Source organism: Oryzias latipes, chromosome 8 (assembly GCF_002234675.1).
Source record: "Oryzias latipes chromosome 8, ASM223467v1".
Lineage (NCBI taxonomy): Eukaryota > Metazoa > Chordata > Actinopteri > Beloniformes > Adrianichthyidae > Oryzias > Oryzias latipes.
This window is the reverse complement of record NC_019866.2, coordinates 1,211,039-1,230,629: the sequence shown is the minus strand read 5'-3', so window position 1 is coordinate 1,230,629 and position 19,591 is coordinate 1,211,039. Positions and strand designations below refer to the sequence as shown.

The window sequence follows — 19,591 nt, the reverse complement described above, 5'->3', positions numbered from 1 at the left end:
GGCCTATTCATGCTTTATCTATGTTTATTTGCTAAGACTTACCCTTCAGGTGTAGTTGGGACGGGTCATGTTTGATCAGAAAGGAACTAATTGAAATACACGAAACTGCAGACAGACGCCTTCAGCGATTGTTCCTTTCAGTCCCTCCGTAATTCCAGCCCTCCTCATCTCCATGAGTCTGACCCTCTCGTAAACCTGCCTTTGAGGAAAGAAAACGGTATATTTCCTGTTCCTGTGGAGAAAAGCGTTTTCCTCATTTCACTAAATTTCAGCGTGAGGCAATCCGTTTTGTGTGCTTAACTTTGCGTCGCCTCCGACCCATTTTCTCTGCAGGCTGAAAATCAATTCCTTCTGTGGATTGCCTTTCTGCCAGCTTTTTCATTCTGCAGGCCAGCCGGTCTGTTACAGCCATACATCACCTGTGTGTGTAAGCTGCCAGACACACACATAAACCAAGCAGCAGCACATACTTTGCTTTTTTTCACTTATTAAACCCCCATCGCCACAACGCTTTTATCACATGATTTTTCTGGAGTTGTTTCTCCCCGGAGGGTACCGGAGCTGAGAACTGAAAGTCAAAGTGAGGAAGATGGAGGAAGAGCATGACAAAAGAGACGGGGAGACCAGGCCTCAGAGAGAAGGACGTGAAGTGCTCCTGACAGAGCTCTTATCGCCGTTTATACACTATAGAGGCTGCTGTGCATCTGTAATGTACTCAAACCCTGAAATTATCATCTGTGTGCTCCAAATGGATTTGAGAATAATGAAAAAAAAACTAATTTCATTTCCTGAATGGAAGCCTAGCAGCACATATATTTTATTACACATTATTGTAGAGCTGCGGGCATGAGAATGCTTCCTTCCCTGTTTTAGCCAGCGTTTCTTTTGCGTCTTTATAGGAATTATTGACATTTAGAGTGTCAACTATAAAGACAGTAAACATTATTTCTTTGACATCTGTGACATCTGTCTTTTGGAGATTCTGCATCATGTGTAAATGCGACAGTAGAGGTGAAGATGAAACAATGCTACGGATGTTTTAAAAAGCAAATCTGACGCACAGCGACTCGTCTGACAAAAGCGACTCTCATGGTGTCGAGACGCAAGAACCGAGCTTTGGATCTCAAAGTCGAGCCCTTCAGACCTTCCTTTTTCTTCTGACATTTTCTCTTTCCAACACAAACACGTTCTGAGGATGCCTGGGGTTTTCATAGCAGGTTCAGTGCGATTGAGTTTTACATAAATATCAAGAAGAAAAAGCCCCCCCTCTTCGTGCTGACCAGCAGAAATTACAAAGTTCTGTTGTTCTGCAGTTTGAGCTTTAAATATTCCAGCTTTGTGGACTCTGCAAAACCTTTTACACAAAACAGGCGAGTCACTGCAGAAGCATCACTGAGAAACTGATGTTTCTTGGTATTGACTGTGTCTGAGAAGTGGACTAATGGACGTATCCCATTAAAAATGAGTTACTTCAGTCGCCAGTTTTTTACGGTATGGGCACCGCCATGTTGGAGCCAGATTTCGTCAATAAGCTGAGATTGGTCCAATTCGATCACAGTCAAAGTTTTTGATTGGCACCTACTCTCGCCAATCAGGAGTGAGCTTTTTGGAAGACTGCACACAATCTGTCAAAACGTTTTAAACGTTGAACATTGGAGCCAGCAGGCTGCTTTCATTGAGGTATCTGATTGGTCAGTTTATAACTTGAATAACAAACTACAGGAAAAAAATATCATGAAACAAATGAGGATTACCAAGAAGATGTTAAAAAAGTATCAGATCAAGAATCTTTCTTCTGACCAATGGAACGAGTCTATGGGATTTTGACTTTTTGGAGGCCAGGTACTTCCTGTTTGGAACGCCAGGGGGAAAGGAGTAAAATCCTCACATAAAGCCAATGGTTCTTTGTAGAGTGGAACGGTGAATATCTCCAAACCTGATGGATGCATCTTTATGTGACGATCTCTATTCAGTCATGACAGGAAATGTATTTTTACCTGTAACAATTGAGTGAAAATAAGTGTAACAAAAGGGTGTTCAATGAAAAATGTGAGTTACCTTGTTGTCCAGGTTAAGAAATCAAGTACAATAGTTGAACTTTTTATGCTAAAAAGGTCCACACACTTTTCCCTGCTATCAAAGTTCTTCAAGAACTGGTGGCCTTCTGGACCTTTTACACTCCCAGGTGTAGTTTTTCAGCAGAGTCCTGGCCACCCTTAAACCCTGTGGAAAAAGTTCTAATTGATCCTTTTCTTTCACAACCCTTTCACAAAGCTAACTCCTAGCATACGATATGGTTTGTTTGGGTAATGACGGTACAAAACTTTGACATTATTAGTAAATATTATGAGTTTGGTGACTGGCTTCCACTTTAAAGTCCTTGTTTTCCCAGATTTTTTTTAATTACTTTTGCGTGTGCATTCAGAGGACACCAAAACATGAACATCCAGTCTATTCTCTTTGAATAAAGAACAGTTACTATCGACATCTGTTTCAGACATTGGCATCATGTCATTGACAGTCATCTACAGGCGGCTGTCTGACACAGCGCTCTTCGTTTCAGGGGTGCTTTTTATGGCAGAACACCAGTCCCAACAACAAACTCCAACCCGACTAACCTGGTCTATCACACGAGTAAGAAACATGACAGAGAAAACAGAGAATGAGCAAGAAAAAGCTGCTAAAGCAGCGTCGAGTGATGACATCAATGTCGAGACGCTGCATCCAGTTATTGGTTTTATATAAAATTATATTTAGTATCTACTATCTTTGCTAACATCAACTCCAAACTGCATTTCCATATTTTAATTTTAACTGTTGATTCATTGAATTTACAAACTGCTTCATCATGATGCATATCGGGATATTCAATTACCTACAGGATGTGACATTTTGGTTACATCGCCCCAAGCATTTGGTGTACAAAAATACAGAAATACAACATCATGCTTTACAGTTTATGTTTTTAATTTTTTATAGAAAGAGATCAAACAATTTGTCTTAAAGATAAATGCTGATGCTTTGGTTAAACCTTTATTTTCTGAGCCTCTTTTCTGAAACAATAAATGGTTTGATGAAAATCTTGAAAATATATGACTTTATTTTCTTCAAATGACTAAAACTTTCTAGTGTTTTTCTGTAAATTGAACACTTATCGCTCCTATCCTCTTTGAGGTCAGGATCTATGAATATGGACATAAAATCAAAGGAGACTCATTTAGGAGAAAGTCTTTTGCAGAGAAGAGTTTTCTGTAAACGCCTAAGATTCTCACCTTCAGTTACAGAAGGATTTTTCTGTGAAAATGAAGCTACTTATTGTTCGGGCAGCTCATTTTCCTGTTTCTACAACATTCACAGGATTCCTTGTAAGACAGTTTGGCGTTTGTTCACACCACCTCCCTCTGTGAAAAGCCTGCGATCAGCTGATAACCCAATATAGAAACTCGAAGGCCTGTGTGCGTGATTGTGTGTGTGTCGTCCTTCACAGGTCTCTTTGCTTCTGTTTGTGTTGCTGCTGTAGCAAATGAGCATCATGGCAGCCATCTGCTGTTTTGCAGAGATTTCTTTTTCCTGTTGACCCCCCCTCTTTGACTCCCTCAGGTGGGGACCTATGAGGTGGGCATCCTGCAGATGAGATACCCTGTGTGGCCGCGGTTCGGCTCCTACCTGGAGCCGGTGTCGGATTACAGGCATCTGACCGTCGCCACCCTGGAGGAGCGACCCTTCGTCATCGTGGAGGCGGTGGACCCTGCCACGGGTACTTGTGTGAGCAACACCGTACCCTGCCGACGGCAGTCCAACAAGACGGAGACGTAAGTAAACCATGTGATAAAGCACAGACTCCCATCACATTTACTCCGTCTGTTGACTGAGAAGACAAATGTTTGAACAGATGCTCGGCCCCTCATCACGTTTTTGGGCGAGAGGATGAAAGGAGACGGGGTGCATCTTAATTATTACTCTGATTGGGTGCAGCCAACTAAATCTATCGCATTCATTTTCTCTCATGATAACAAGCTTGACATCACTGACATGCATCTTTATTTAAAGTTGGGTTACTCTAAAGCTACGTTCACACCGGGTATGTTACGTGCCTTCTTGAACGCGCTTTTCTGTCCTTTTTCTGTTTGCTAGCGCTTGTCCGCCACCAACAGTTGGAAGAGTTTGCGTGAGAATCATACTAGCAGTGTAAATCTGGAGATTCTCGCCGTTGGCTTTTTCTTTCACAGCTCTTTTACGATGAATGAGAGACTTTGTGTCACAGAGTTCTGGCCAGGGACAAACTGCAATTTTTATTTCTCTTCCGTGATCAATGTTCAAACAGTTGTCACTTCTGTGGATTAAAGGAGACATCATCCATACGTCACTACCAAATCAGAGTGTCTGATTAGTCAAAGTTCGACCTGGTTTAACTTTTAGTGTGTGTCCCATGGCAGTGCATTTTGCATGGAGACCCAGATAGGCAGCAGCGTGAAGGACCCACATTGGATTTTGGCTCATTGCGCCCCTGGGACGCCAACTCAGGTTTCCTAACGTTCCCACACCCAGCCAACAAAAATCCAGCCACCATAGAGAGAACATGTCCACGCACATTTCTTTTCTATGGACATGCTGCAGTGAGCGCTTATGCAAGTAAGGGTGAGGCAGCTGAGATGCAGGCGTGTTTCGTTTTATTAATCCCCCCCAAAACTTGCAGACTGCGCAATGGGTCCGTTAGTGCTGTTTGCGTGATAAGTCCACGCTCCTCAGAGGAACTGGCAGGAGCTCTGAACTAGCATTCAAACAGAAAGTGCACTTTTCAACATAAGTACTAGTTTAAAGAAAGTTATCCAAATAAGTCAAGTAGCTTTGGAGTTCAGTGACAGAGTCCACAAACATGAACTGCAGTTCAATCTCCCTGTCGGCTCTTTACAGACGTATTCATGATGTAAATGTACTTTAACTGGGTTTCATTTACTTCCTGATGGTTTTCCGTTCACTAAAGACTCCATCATCTTTGAGATGGTTCACACATCTTTACCCGAACCTTCATTAGCCTTCAGGAAGGTCTGTGATGAAACCTGATCTCGGCTCAATCTCCTTGCTGGAGGTAAACAAATGCTCCAAACAAAGCTCCTCCTTTCCCTCATCAACCATTGATTCTTTTATAACGTCATTGCTTCAAAGGACTCCTCATATTCCCACCAACCCTCTCAAGTGTTCCGACACGTTAACATGTCCACCTTAATTGATTTTCTATCTAATTTGAGAGTGCCATTAGCGCAGAGATAAGGAGGCCCTCCTCCCCCATCAGCTCACGCATGGCTTCTTATCACTCAGGGAGGTGATGCTCTCATTAGGCCACTTGGCCACAGAGCAATATCCCAACGATCACCCTTTGACCCAATCAGGGAAATATATGAGCTGCATGTTGGGTATCAATTAGATGGAATGATTAGAGCAGCTCGTTCATTCTGTCCATTAGCAGCCGAGAGAATCCATTACTGACTATGGCGTCAACGAGGTGAAGAACCTTTCTGCCGCTGAGTTTCATGCTCTAGCTGGACAAAAGCTGCAGTGGATGAGATGCTTTCGCACAGATGGGACAGAAAAGAGGCAGACGGGTCAGAGCGAGGTGACGCGTGAAGACTGTGGCCACCAGATGATGAAGGCTCAGCTGCTTCACAGCTCTGTGAGCAGGAGCACAGTCCACTCATCGGTTTTAGAACTTTACAATGGTATAGAAGAATGCAGCTAATGCTAACGTGTAGAAGCACATATGTACACCAAGGTGAGTGTAGGACGTGCAGAAAAATAGCAGAGGTCTAAAGACAGCAGAGGGAGACGGGAGTTTTCCGCAGATGCCAATAGTAAATACTTTTAGAAAAGTTGTCCTGTTGTTTCTGCAATTCTCAGATGACTGCAGTAACAATTACTTCAGAATTGTCAGAAAATTTCAAGTAGGACTGCAATTTTTGTGTTTCTTGTAAAAAAAAAAAAAAGTGACTCAGCATCTGTGAAGATTTGTTCTTTTATGTCTTTCATGTTAAGGTTTCAAAGACAAAATCATGAAAAAGGCAGGAGATAAATACGTTAAAGCTGCACTTTGTAAAATAAAAAAATAGTTGTTTTTATGTGAAAATACATTCTAAAATATCTGACAAGAAAGTGACAAATTTGGGGACAAAATACCATTTTGTTATTTGACAAAAACTGAATCTAATATCAGATGACCCAAAGGTAAAAAAAAGAAACATTTGCAAGCAGCGTTTTATTGCCACTACACGCCCTCGCCACTCCCTTATGACCTGTCCTCGGTGGCTGAACAGTGCTTACCCCCCCACCACCACCACCACCACCCACAGTGTGGTCAGAACTGCATGGGACAAATTCAGAAAAAAGAAACAAAAAAAATTACATTTTTCTAAATGGTGACTATTCTATGGATTTTATCTCCATAGCAACCATTTTATTTTTTTATTGCCTGGGGGTTGCCTGTGCCACGCCCCACCCAGGTGCGTGCACCCACCAGGTGGTATCTGGCAGGGGTTTCATTTTTTGCATAACCGCGCGGTAACAAAGAATTTGTATGATTTATTTATTTTATATCGTGCTTTTCTGTTTGAGAATGACTTAAGACGATTTATAAACTGAAATTTACATTAAAATGTTATGATTCAAGTTACTCCAAAATCTGTAGAAGTTGAATTAATTCTCATTAAGCAAAGAACAAAATGATGAAAAGGCTACCATGATGCACCCAAAACAATAGAATCACCAACATTACGAGGGCTTTTATTGCGAAAAGTGTATGTATTTACCATAACAGAATCAGCTGATCTGAAGAGCATCAGAGTAATTTCATAAACCGAGTTGGCGCTCCGCTCTGGACTCTCAAAACCAAACACCTCCTCATCCGTCACGAGGGTCACCTTCGTCTATCTGCATCTCCCACATGGCAGCAAGTGTCCCTCCAGCCCAGAAAAAGCCCCCAACTTCCCCACATCAGGGCTTCTAAACATGGAGCCTCTGGTCATGCAGGTTTTCTATTTCAGTCCCCCCACCTCAAAGCCAGGCATTCAGCCTGCCAGGCAGACCATCTGTGTGCTTAACTCCTGCTTCCTCAGAGTGTCTCCCATTTGGCGGCACCAGCTTCGCTCGCCGTTTCTGCTCCATGTCCCTCTGGTGGACCGCTCTCCCCCTGCTCTCCTTCAGAGAAGAACATCCAGAAATGTCCATGCTCTTTATATATATTAATATATGCCTTTTTATTTGGTTTGAATTGGACTAAATGTCCACTTGAACTCCAACCTGACACACGCCTCACACCCAAGCGGCGGCAGTCGTGTTCCCGCCGACTCGGTGACGGCCCTCGTTCATCACCGGCTGTAATGAGTCTGTACTTCTGCCCGTCTGAGGCCGTTAATGACCGCAGCAGCAGCGGCACGTCTGAGTTTGAGCGGCGAACAGCGACGGGGCTGACAGGAACAGCCTTGGCATTTTGGAGCTCCTGCTTCATTCCCAAACATCCTGATTAAAAGGCTCATTAAGGATATGTTTTTTCTGCACATCCTCACTTCTTGATCACAGACAAATCTTCGCTCTTCGGTCTGTGAAGGTCCTGTTGACCGTTCTGATCAGTCCTGCGACTAAAACGGGTTTGGCTTTCTCAGCTTTACGAGCCGTTTCAGGCTAAACTGTGAGGCGACATCTGCTTCTTTCTGCCGGATCCAGATTTATCTCCGTTTTTAATTGTTGAGCTCCTAAAACACCAACTTCTGCAGATGTCACCTGACTGCCGTGGGCTGCTAAGGGCTGCCACTAGGAAAAAGACTGGCAGAGAAGGTGGACAAACATTTGCTGTTGGCTCCGGGCTTCAATGAACTGCCATCTTAACAAACCGTTTCTGAATGTCAGACTTCTAATAAAGTTCACGTCTGTGGAGAAACATCAGGCTTAATTCTCACCGGCTGACAAAAACGCACATTTGCATGAAGGCTGAAAGATTTTGTGAAACCAGTTTTACTGTGGAATTATGCAAAACTTAGACGGCAAATCAATTCAAAAAAGATTGGTGTGAAAATCCATGAATCTCATCCGCTTCATGTTTGCTTTCTTTAGATCTGACGTGCACGCCAACAGGTCGCCAACACGAATTAAAGTCTCTGCACACAACAATCTTCATACGATTAGAAACTTGGTAAAACCATAGGGAATATTTAAGCGTGTAAGTGAAAGATGTCATAAAAAATCTTTCTGAACAAAGGTTCATTGATGTTCTTTGCTCTCAACAACCAATCATCTGCTCTCACATCCAAACAGCTCCAAAACGCGTTGATGGTCACAGACGTCTGTCTGTAATCCAGCTATAGATTTTACTTCTGCCTGCTATTGTTTGGGACGCTTTATGTTGGACTTGTTTGGATGCAGCCAGCTGTCAGTCCATCTGCTGTGATAAAGAGCACCAGAGACTCGTCGTCTATTGCGCTTGCTGCTGATATCGACCTCGCCACGGCGCCACCACATCCTCCCCTCATCTCCACATAATCTCCTTTTCTGTACATCCCTGCCATTTGTGGGCAAACAGCAAAATGAGGATGCTGCTGCGCCGTAAACGTGTTCCCGTGTGCTTTCAGCATCGTCGGTCACACCGAGCCCTACACCAAACTCTGCTGCAAAGGCTTCTGCATCGACATCCTGAAGAAGCTGGCCCGCACCATCAAGTTCTCCTACGACCTCTACCTGGTCACCAACGGCAAGCACGGCAAGCTGGTGCGGGGAATCTGGAACGGAATGATCGGAGAGGTACGTTTCCATGGCAGCATCAACCGGGGTTGACCAAAATAAATCTCTTGTACCAAACACCACCTCATACTCAAAGAATAATAAAAAAAAATAGAACCAAATTATGTGGAAAGAAAAAAACAATGGATGGATGATAATAAATGAAAAAAGAGGAAGCCACTAGCAACGATGTGTGGCCCGCAGGTGCTTACCTGCCCTCGCCATCCTCCCATAACCCCCTTCTTTGCCTGTCATCACTGCCTAGTAGCTGCTCCACAACCCCTCACTCTCCTTTCTGCCACCCTGGTCAGAGCTGCACGTAACAAATATGTGAAAAAACATTTTTAAATTGGCAGCTTTACTATTGGTTTTGTCTCCATAGCAACCATTTAATGTTTTAGTCACCTGGGGGTGACGAACAGGTCTATGTCATCTTTAGAAGAATCGGCCAAAGTATATTTTTGGATTTCCTTGGCGACAGAGGTTTTTTTTTAACCACAGCCACATTCCTATTTTGTATGTCATATCCTTTCGTTCAACTTTAGCCAGGGATTCATGAATGACATTTTCACAATATTCGGGTAAAAAATGTCTGAGCAAGAAGGGAACTTTTGCGAACTCGCCATGCAAACGCCAATCAAACGCTGAAACCTCTACTTTTTTCCCTGTTTGCTGCTCAAAGAGGCTTAAGGAGTTAGGAGGCACTACATCCAAAATTTGAATCAAGATAGCAGCCTTCCCCCAAGGTCAAAGGTCAGCAAAACTTTATTTGTAAATGTCTCCATGAATCATGTCCTCCTCCTCCTGAAAAAGCTCCTGATTGAATCCACAACATCTGCTGACCTCCAACCACACAAACGGCTCAGCTTCCGTTCAAACACAGAAGGCCATGAGCTCAGTGAGGCATCGGCGTCCTCAGACCTGCATGAACCAAAGTGCAAATCCACATATTCTCCATCAACATTAGGGGGAGGGCCTCAAAACAGTTAAACACACTAAGTTAGGACTTAGAAAAATTCAGAATTACAAAAAAGTAGTTTGATTATCAAAAAGACCCCACAGGAATCCACTTTTAAAGCTAAAACATTTTGCCAGAGCCATCTGACCTCTAATTTAACCTCATTTTCTATGATTTTCACCTCTAACCTTTTACCCAAGCCTAACTCTAAAAAGAGCAGCTCTGCTGCTTTTCACCCCTCCTGAAAAGTAATTAATTCCCAACATCTGTTCACACAGAAACAGTTAACCAGTGCTTCTGCAGATTATTCAGAGCAAATAGACGGGCAAAAATGGAGCTGATTAAACCCTAAATCACACAACTCTCCAGAGCCTTTAAGGAGAAGAGAATGATGAGAAAACATAGAAGCAGCACACAGGAAAGCACAGCTGAAGGCTGCAGACATCCTTGATGCTGAAAGATGAAAATGAAGACTGAGCCTTCGCAGAGCCTGCAAGCAGCGGTTCATCAAAGGTTTTTGCTAAACGTTTGTGGTGGTGTCGATGCGCTCCTTCACAGATTGTGTGTTTTGACCTCCACTCTGCAGGTGTTCTACAAGCGGGCTGACATGGCCATCGGGTCTCTGACCATCAACGAAGAGCGCTCAGAGATCATCGACTTCTCAGTGCCCTTTGTGGAGACCGGCATCAGTGTGATGGTGGCCAGGAGCAACGGGACCGTGTCTCCGTCTGCGTTTTTAGGTGGGGAACAGCATCTGAGGGCATTTGGCTGACCTCTGCGGGGAGCACAGTCTGGTAAAAATGATGCTGACAATGTTCAGGACTGACTGACCCCCCCCGTTCCTGCAGAACCGTACAGTCCAGCGGTGTGGGTGATGATGTTCGTCATGTGCCTGACAGTCGTGGCCATCACAGTCTTTGTCTTTGAATACTGCAGTCCGGTTGGGTACAACCGCAGCCTGGTCACCGCCAAAGGTGAGAGCCGCTACACAGGAGAGGAGCGTGAACATGGGTTGGGGATTGAACCATTGATCCTATTTTGGAAGGGAAATTTAACCTCAGGTGGTTCCTAGGAGGCCAAAACGACAGAGGTCAGGTGGGTTTAAGGAGCTTTGACCCAGTTCAGTCCTGGTGATAGCTTGTGACATTTGGGCGGCCGTGGTGCAGCGGTAGGGCAGTCAAACCATGATCGTAAAAAATTGCAGGTTCGATTCCCACCTTGCACACTCATGTGTCGAAGTGTCCTTGGGCAAGACACTAAACCCCACCTTGCCTCTGGTGGTAGGTTGGAGCCAGTGTTCCGCACTGGAGCCGCCGCCAGTGTGTGGATGTGTGTGTGAATGTGTGTGTGACTGGGTAAATGGGTCTGTGACTGTAAAGCGCTTTGGGCCTGTTATGTAGAAAAGCGCTATATAAGTATACGCCATTTACCATTCTCAGTGTCTCAGTGTCCATGTCCTTGTTGGTAATCCTCAAAGCCTCGTCTGCTCCAATGACATTTTAGACTTTCCAGAGAGGACTAGACAAACATCAGTACAGTAAACCCTTGTTTTTCGCGGGGGTTACGTTCCAAAAAGAACCCGTGATAGGCAAAATCCGTGAAGTAGAAACCTCTATTTTTTTACAATTATCATACACTTGTTCGCTGTGGCGACCCCTGATGGGAGAAGCCGAAAGTGGAAGAAGATACAATTAAATACTCTATTATGCATTGAAAAGAAAGAACAAACCATTTTACAGGCTCAAGCATTTGTTTCACAAATCAAAGTACTTTAGAAACGTTTTTTTTTCAACAGATAACTTCTGTACTCTACTGTCAAATAATAATTTTAATCATCGATTTTAACAGAAGGCTTCAAATCGCGGAGATTAGCCCCGCCCACCGCGACCCGAGTAATTGGATTAAACGTGAGAAAGTTTTAAATGATTATGAAAAAAATACAAAGTACAGTGGGACAAATAGTGACTCAGGTGTATTTCACTGCTCTTCAGACTGAGCCGCTGCATCCTGACTCCGCTCTGCAGTGTTTTCTTCTTGAAGCCCGCGGTGCAGCTGTGTTTGTTCGGGAGAACAACATAGTGATGGGCAGCTGTTGTCGCTCGGGTTTTAGAGAAACTCGATTGAAGAGTTTCGACATTGCAAGATGATTTGCACGTATGTGTTGTAAATTTGGCAAGCTGTTTTACGTACATGAACATATTAAACTGCAACGTTATTGACGCACAGGTAGAGAAGAAGCGGAGTGACTTTTTAGCCAATCAGAATGCAGAACACAATGCACGATGCAAATCCGTGAAGTAGCGAAATCATGAAAAAGAAGACCGCGTTATAGCGAGGGATCACTGTAACTCCAACAGGCAGGCTTTGACTTTTTGATACCCAGAATAAGCTTTGATGATTCCACACCACACCTGATCCTGTCTGATCTCTGAAGACCTACAGGGTTTGATCACTTGGTTCACAGATGGGAGAACATTTAGGAATTTCAACCGGTGTGAACTTTATCCAACGTGTTCACAGAAACAACGATTCTATGTCATTTCTTCAACCACTGCTGATCTTTGATGCAAAAAAAAAACAAAAAAAAGTCTTAGGTAAAAATTGATTTGTGTTGTCTCTCGTAGATCCTGGGGGGCCAACCTTCACTATCGGGAAGTCGGTGTGGTTGCTGTGGGGAATCGTCTTCAACAACTCCGTTCCCATCGAAAACCCGAAGGGCACCACGAGTAAGATCATGGTTCTGGTTTGGGCGTTCTTTGCCGTCATCTTCTTGGCGTCCTACACGGCCAACCTGGCCGCCTTCATGATCCAGGAGCAATACATCGACACCGTGTCCGGACTGAGCGACAAAAAGGTGCAAATCTTTTATGTATGTTCTTCTGCAGATCAGGTTTAGTGTGCAGCACAGAAGTAAAGATACAAACTCGTTTGGTCACTCATCTCCTAACACAACAAAACAAAAAACTGGTAAACATTTAGCAGAAAGAACAGGAGGTGATCTTGGAGCGTTTCAGGATTATACCCTGGAATCGTCCCTACACGCCCTGCGAGTGACTTTTAACCCTTGTTCTATCCTAGGCACTTTAACGTTGGGAGTTGGGTCATCTAGACCCACTAGACAGTGCTCTGAACCTTTTTTCTTCAATGATTTGTGATCTTCACTGGTGTCCATGGATTACATGAAATCTTTCCACCTTTATCCACCTTTGTCATGGTAGGGAGAACACCTCAATGGAAGGGGGGGGTCATCTAAGATAACACAAGGGTTAAAGCAATATTGATGAGAAAATCCATGGTAAACAGTCAGCACAAGGAAAGATTTGCAGACTCTTTGCTGCAGGAAAGTGCAGGGATTAAAGAGGCCAAGCTGGCCACCGCTTCTCCAAAGGTCCCCCCCCCCCCCCCCAACTTCCTGGTTCATTGTTCTGCTGTGTTGAGAAGGAAACAAAGAGGTTCCAAAGATCATAGCAGCATTGAAGGATGTTGCCAAGGAGTAAAGACAAAGCAGCAGTCTGAGTGAGTGTCCAGAATATCTCATCAAAAGCAAGCCGGGATGTTCTGTTTCACCTTCAACAGTTTCAGAAGCCGCAGGAGCAGTACCCGCCATTCCGCTTCGGGACCGTCCCAAACGGCAGCACGGAGCGCAACATTCGGAGCAACTATCCGGAGATGCACGCCCACATGGTCAAATACAACCAAAAGGGGGTGGAGGACGCCCTCAACAGCCTCAAAACCGGGTAGGTTTCATTCTGACGCCGCATGGCGGTGAAGCCGAACTACGAGCTGACCAGGAACGTTTTTCACCAGGAAACTGGACGCCTTCATCTACGACGCCGCCGTGCTGAACTACATGGCCGGGAAAGACGAAGGCTGCAAGCTAGTGACCATTGGCAGCGGGAAAGTGTTCGCCACCACCGGTTACGGCATCGCCCTGCAGAAGGACTCCAGCTGGAAGAGGCCCATCGACCTGGCTCTGCTGCAGTTCCTCGCAGACGGTGAATTCTCCCGCTCAGCCTCACAATGGAACAAGCCGAGGCTGAAGATGAATGTGATGCAGACAGGAGAATTCTAACAAAACCCAAACACATGACGGGGTTTCCAAATGACTTCTTGAAATCATGGGATGGCCACAGGACCTACTGCTTGGTGGCTTTTTTTTTAGGGAACATATCAAATTTGGCGATTTTTTTCCATTTTTTTTCTAAGCTACTTTTAAAAAAAAAATGTCTGAATTCAAAAGTAGTAAATGGCGTTAGCGCTGCTAAATTGGCGTCCCTTTCTAGCTTGAGCATTTATTATTGTTGAAAATTTAATACATCAATCATTGGCTCAAGCTGGACAAAATGTTTTGACATACGCCATAAGATATTTCACGTATGTGCCATCGCACCGATGTATAACTTTTATATCACGTATACAGCGCACATATCACGTTCAAATTATGTAACTGATGGTAGAAATCACTAAGGAATTGCACCTAAACAGCACAATAATCACACACTGTTCATGCTCTACGTTGATTTACATGTTTTTGTGAACTGTGGTTTTAATGTAGTTCATTTGTTATTCATCTGTGAAAATTTCACATAAAGTCCACAACCTTTCTCACTTTTTCCACGTATATTCACGTATCAACAATTTTCATCCACTAAAAGTTCATAGTGATTGTGTCATATGGCCTTAAAAGTTGACTAAAGCTAAAACATCCAGATCTGAATGTCTCAGGTCCTCACTTTGCAGTTTTATCATCATCTCTGCCTCACGCCGTTCCTTGACTCCCATTTATTCTCTTTTCTCTGCAGTCAGCTTTGCAGGAATCCAGGTTTGATTAAGGATTGAATGAAAACTCAAATCTCAAATATCTTGGCAGAGATAATGTGAAGACATTTCAGATTTAAACGTTCAAATGTCAATTTTTTCCAAACGCAGCATCTTTCATAAAATGTTCAGGGGATTGAATTTAAGTTCTGATCCCACAAATAAAAACTTGTGACACTTATAAATCTATTCCGAAATGATTCATCATTGATTCCAGGAATCAGCTTCTGTCTTTAATCTTAGGAAGTCAATATTTAACAAACGAACCAAACATTTGGGGTTCTTTTGTCTGCTTTCTGGATTCTCCACAAGAACTAACGGAGTAAAATCACAAACAAGAACAAGATTAGGTTTTTGTTCAGAAGTCGTGTATTATTGTAATAAAGAGTTTTAGTCGGGTGATGACTGCAGTTCCACGTTGATGGTGAAGTTTAGATTTTTTTGCTCCCTCTTTTGTGTCACTGAGGTTCAGACGGACAAACCAGACTTTAGGAAAAAGTGAACTGGAGTTCGTTTGAAAATGAATGCATCCTTTTTGTGGTCACAGAAGTCAAAAAAAACATTTCCACAGAGAAACCAATAAAAAAAAAAAAAAAGATTTTAAATCCAGCAGATCAGAGCTTTAACAGACTGTTGTGCTTCTCTCAAAGGCGACACACAGAAGCTGCAGACCGTCTGGCTCACGGGAATCTGCCGCAACGAGAAGAAAGAGGTCATGAGCAGCAAGCTGGACATCGACAACATGGCGGGAGTCTTCTACATGCTGCTGGTGGCCATGGGCCTGAGCCTGCTGGTGTTCGCCTGGGAACATCTGCTCTACTGGAAACTTCGCCATTCTGACCGCAAATCCGAGCGCCTGGACTTCCTCCTCGCCATCAGCAGAGTGAGTGAAGCTGATGTGTCAACACGTTCAAAATGCTGAAGTTAGAATATGAAACAACGGTAGAAACTGCTACAATAGTTTACCTAAAAATTCTTACTCAGTCCTACAAACACCTCATAACTGCTACAACTCCATTAATTAAACTGTAAATGAGCCAAAAAATATAGGATGTTGCCTTAAAGCTTTAAGATAAGGTTCTAAAAGCAGAATTTGTTAAACAAAAAAAACATCGACAACACATTATTTGGAGGATTTTTCTTTTTAAAAAAAAGGTATATATGATTCCTAAAGGGTAAATGATAAAATATATAAATAAAAGTTGACTAAAGGCAAAGAGCTTGATTTCTGCTGAGGACGTAAAAGTCCGAAGCTCAAAAACCGGGAGAGCAGGCGGGAACCTCTGAGATGTTTTGATGCCATCTGAAAGGAGGTGTGTGAGCCAAAACGAGCAGAAGGAGGAGAAAACGGTCTGAGGAGTCCAGACCCGGAGCGATAGATGCAGTTTGAGGTTCCACCGTCAGCTAAATAAGGAGATAAAAACTGTAAATGCATGAGGCGGGAAAGTGAGCGAACAGGAAAAGGATCCTGCAGGACTTCCTGCAGATGTGATGCCAAAGAAAAGCAAATTTAAATTGCTACATGAAAAAACTGCATTTCTGCATCAAAAGCGACCAAAGGTTAAGGTTTTGCATTCCAGGACGAGGCGCTATTTAAAAAGTGAAATAAAGCAGCTGAGGTTCAAAAGCAGAAACGCATACGATGAGCGCCTGAACACCGATATTCATCCATCCCTCCCCCTGCAGGGCATCTACAGCTGCTTCAACGGCGTGGAGCACGCCGACCGCAGCGTGAGCATGCAGAGCCCGGACGTCACCACCAACTACACGCAGGCCAACATGCTGAAGATGCTGAAGACGGCCAAGGACATGGTGTCGTCCGCGCGGGTGGACAACTCCCTGGACAGCGCCACCAAAACCATCGAGAACTGGAGCAGGCGCGGCGCCGACAACATGCGGGCAAGCCTGCCCCCCAGGGTCGCAACCACTGACATGAGCCATCTGGCCTACATGCCCAGCATCACCGACAACCACTCGCCGTACCCCCAGAGGGCCATCAACCCCAACTTCCCGGTTCATTACGGGGACAGCTGCACCCAGCCGCTCCTGGAAAAGCCCAAAGTGGTGACCCGGCCCACGCCGCTGCGATACACGCTGCCCGCCCGCAACAGTCAGCACGTCCTGGAGAGAACTCTGCCCATCTCCAGCCTCAGCAGCCCCCACATAGCCATGAGGGACCCCGCTTCTTCAGGGACACCAAACCTACACCACCCTGGCAGGGTGTACGTGGAGAACCAAACACGGCCCCCCATGTCCCCCTATCTTCCTTACAGGAACTTGCAGGTGCCCGAGGTCTACGTGGAGCACAGGGGGCCTCTAAGGAGGAAGTTCAGCTACCCCCCCGACTGCGTGAGCCGCAGGAGGAGGTCCTTCAGTTGCCTGTTTGACGCCCCCGACCCCCGACTGCGATCAGACTACGACCAGCCGCGGCCGGGCTTCGCAGAGTTGAGGCCCAACCACCTGCTGAACAACCACCCCCCCGACCCCGGCCTGACCTGCGCTGCTGCTCACTACGCCAGGGGCAGCCCCAGCTGCAACTCCTGCATGAAGTCCTACCTGGAGCCCGAAACGGATGACATTCCACTCCTGGGGAAGGACAAACTGAACCGCCGCGCCTCCTTCCTCCAAGCCACCTGGGGCAACGACAGAGTCCGGCAGGTGGATGAAACCAAGCCCTCCACGTCTCCCTCCGCCCGAGCAGACATGCCCGACCTGTTTCCCCGCTTGGCGGGGCCCAACCCAAAGCCTCACAAGTTATATGGCAGTCTGGGGCACAACCTGTCCTGCTACCCCGTGGCGGCAGAGCCGGCCTACTTGGACCCCGCCCACATGGGGTCTTACCCCTACAAGCAAAAGCTCCAGTTCTCCGATTCCACCCGGCTGCCCTCCTACCGGGAAGCTATTCTGCAAAACGCCGCTGCTCTGCGCCGCTCGTCCTCCACGGTGGTGCACAGACATTACTCCACCTACCTGAACTCGTACACGGACTTACCGGTGTACGTGGGGCCGCTGGCACAGGGCCCTTCCCAGTTCTACAACACCCCCAAGGACGTGTGCCACCTGTTTCCCTGCAACAGCCACTATTCGGACAGCGCCTCCATGCTGCCCCGCATGGGCGACAGGCCGCTGGTTTACCACAACAGCATGTTTGGGACCTGCGACGCCGCCAAGAGGGAGGAGCTGGGCTCTGTGGGCAGGGAGCGCAGGCCGGTGCTGGTGGCACGTCCCTATGTGCCAAAACCCTGGGGCAGGGTGTCCAGCCTCGAGTCTGAGGTCTGAAGCGCCGCTCTCAGCAGGGGGGTGTGGCCTCTGCTACTGCAAAAATGAAACTGAGCACCGACCGTGTATTTGAGAATGTTTACTCTCAATTATCAGTGCAATAATATTTTGAGAAGCATTGAAGAATGGACAGAGACTTTGTACGCCAAAATCACTATACGACTGAAATGTTCAATATTTAATATATAGATATTTATCTTGTTGATGGTTATTTAAAGGATTTTTAAAGCTGTGCTACAAACGTGAATGACACATGATACTGTAGGTGGATTTTATCCAAACATTTTTAACCCTCAGTGTTTCCGTTTCATCATCGAACGATGAGAGCAGTTTGTGGTTGAAGCGCCGGTTGGTCTTCCACACATTTTCTTTGGGTTCACTGTTGTTTTGAGACGTTCTGGTCATTTATGTAACATCACTGCACTTTGGAAGAAAAAAAAGAGAAGAGGAAAAATTCATCAGATGTATTTCCACTGTTAAAGAAAGAGTTACCCTTTAATAAATAAGAGGCAGCTGCAGAGGCCTGCTGGAATCTTCTTTGCCGACGTGATTCGGACTTTTTCTGTTGCAAACTGTTTTATTAGTTTTATCACAAAGAATTGATCACAAACGCACAATCCTCACACAGACAAAGATTTAGAATATCTTTAAACTTGGTTTGTATTGATCTTAAAAAAAAAAACAAAAACAAGCAGCTGAACAAAAAAAAATGGAAAAGATCTGCTAGAAGCCTGGATTAAAAAAACGCTTCACAGAGCAAAGGAGCGAGTGAAACTAAAGAGTCATTAAAACACAAAAACATGACGCAAAAAGACACTACTCCAACTCTGCACAACACTACACAGCTGCAAACAACACAAACCCAAATAAAATATGCAGCGGCAAACAACACAAACCCACAACAAAGCAGCAGCTGCTAACAACACAGACTAACAACAAAGCTGCAAAAACACAAACTCACGACAAAGATGTTGGGTTTGTGTTGTTTGCTGCAGCTGCAAATGAAAGACACAACAGCTGCAAACAATGCAAACTCTAAACTACAGTTGTAAAACAAAACAAAAAAACAACAACAAAGCAGCAGCTGCTAACATCATAGACTAACAACAAAGCTGCAAACAACACAAACCCACAACAAAGCAGCAGCTGCTAACAACATGGACTAACAACAAAGCTGCAAACAACACAAACCCACAACAAAGCAGCAGCTGCAAACAACATGGACTAACAACAAAGCTGCAAACAACACAAACCCACAACAAAGCAGCAGCTGCTAACAACATAGACTAACAACAAAGCTGCATGATGTTCACACACAAACATAAAATCATTCCTAATCAAAGTGTCTTACCTTGGTGATGAAGTTCCGTCACACAAACCGAAGATTTGGTAACAGTTTTTAAAACATCGTGTTGAAGAGCGATAATATTTGAACACAAACACGAAGACAAAAATAACATTTGATTTTTTTCTACATTAACCGTTCACTTACATATTTAGATTTTCTATGGAAGATTCTTTTTTCTTAGTAATTATTACCAAACTTTGCTAAATTTAATCCAAACTAGAATCAGTTTTTATTTTATTTATTTTATTTAATTATTATTTTCACCACTTAAAGTAGAATGACTCTATGATTCCAGTTTCAAGCAACTTATCAGCAGTTTAATGCAACCAAAGGTAAGGAAAAAGAGATTTTCAGAGAAATATGAAAATTTGAAAAGTAACTCATCAGTGGAAAATTGCTGACATAATATAACAAATCAATATATT

General features: G+C 44.5%; 1 protein-coding gene across 2 annotated transcripts in view; it reads left to right on the top strand.

Annotated features, from left to right (window-relative positions):
- grin2c (glutamate ionotropic receptor NMDA type subunit 2C) overlaps positions 1-18,500 on the top strand; it is a 59,388-nt gene extending 40,888 nt beyond the window's left edge. Inside the window, exons 4-12 of one of the 2 annotated variants that reach the window (XM_023957265.1) lie at positions 3,601-3,812; positions 8,616-8,784; positions 10,308-10,461; positions 10,570-10,695; positions 12,346-12,575; positions 13,298-13,458; positions 13,529-13,716; positions 15,190-15,422; positions 16,226-18,500. In XM_023957265.1, coding sequence (XP_023813033.1) covers positions 3,601-3,812; positions 8,616-8,784; positions 10,308-10,461; positions 10,570-10,695; positions 12,346-12,575; positions 13,298-13,458; positions 13,529-13,716; positions 15,190-15,422; positions 16,226-17,818 — 3,066 coding nt within the window. In that variant the 3' untranslated portion in view covers positions 17,819-18,500. The remainder of the gene's footprint in view (positions 1-3,600; positions 3,813-8,615; positions 8,785-10,307; positions 10,462-10,569; positions 10,696-12,345; positions 12,576-13,297; positions 13,459-13,528; positions 13,717-15,189; positions 15,423-16,225) is intronic. The other variant, XM_023957264.1, reaches the window with a different exon arrangement.
- Positions 18,501-19,591: the final 1,091 nt, after the last annotated feature.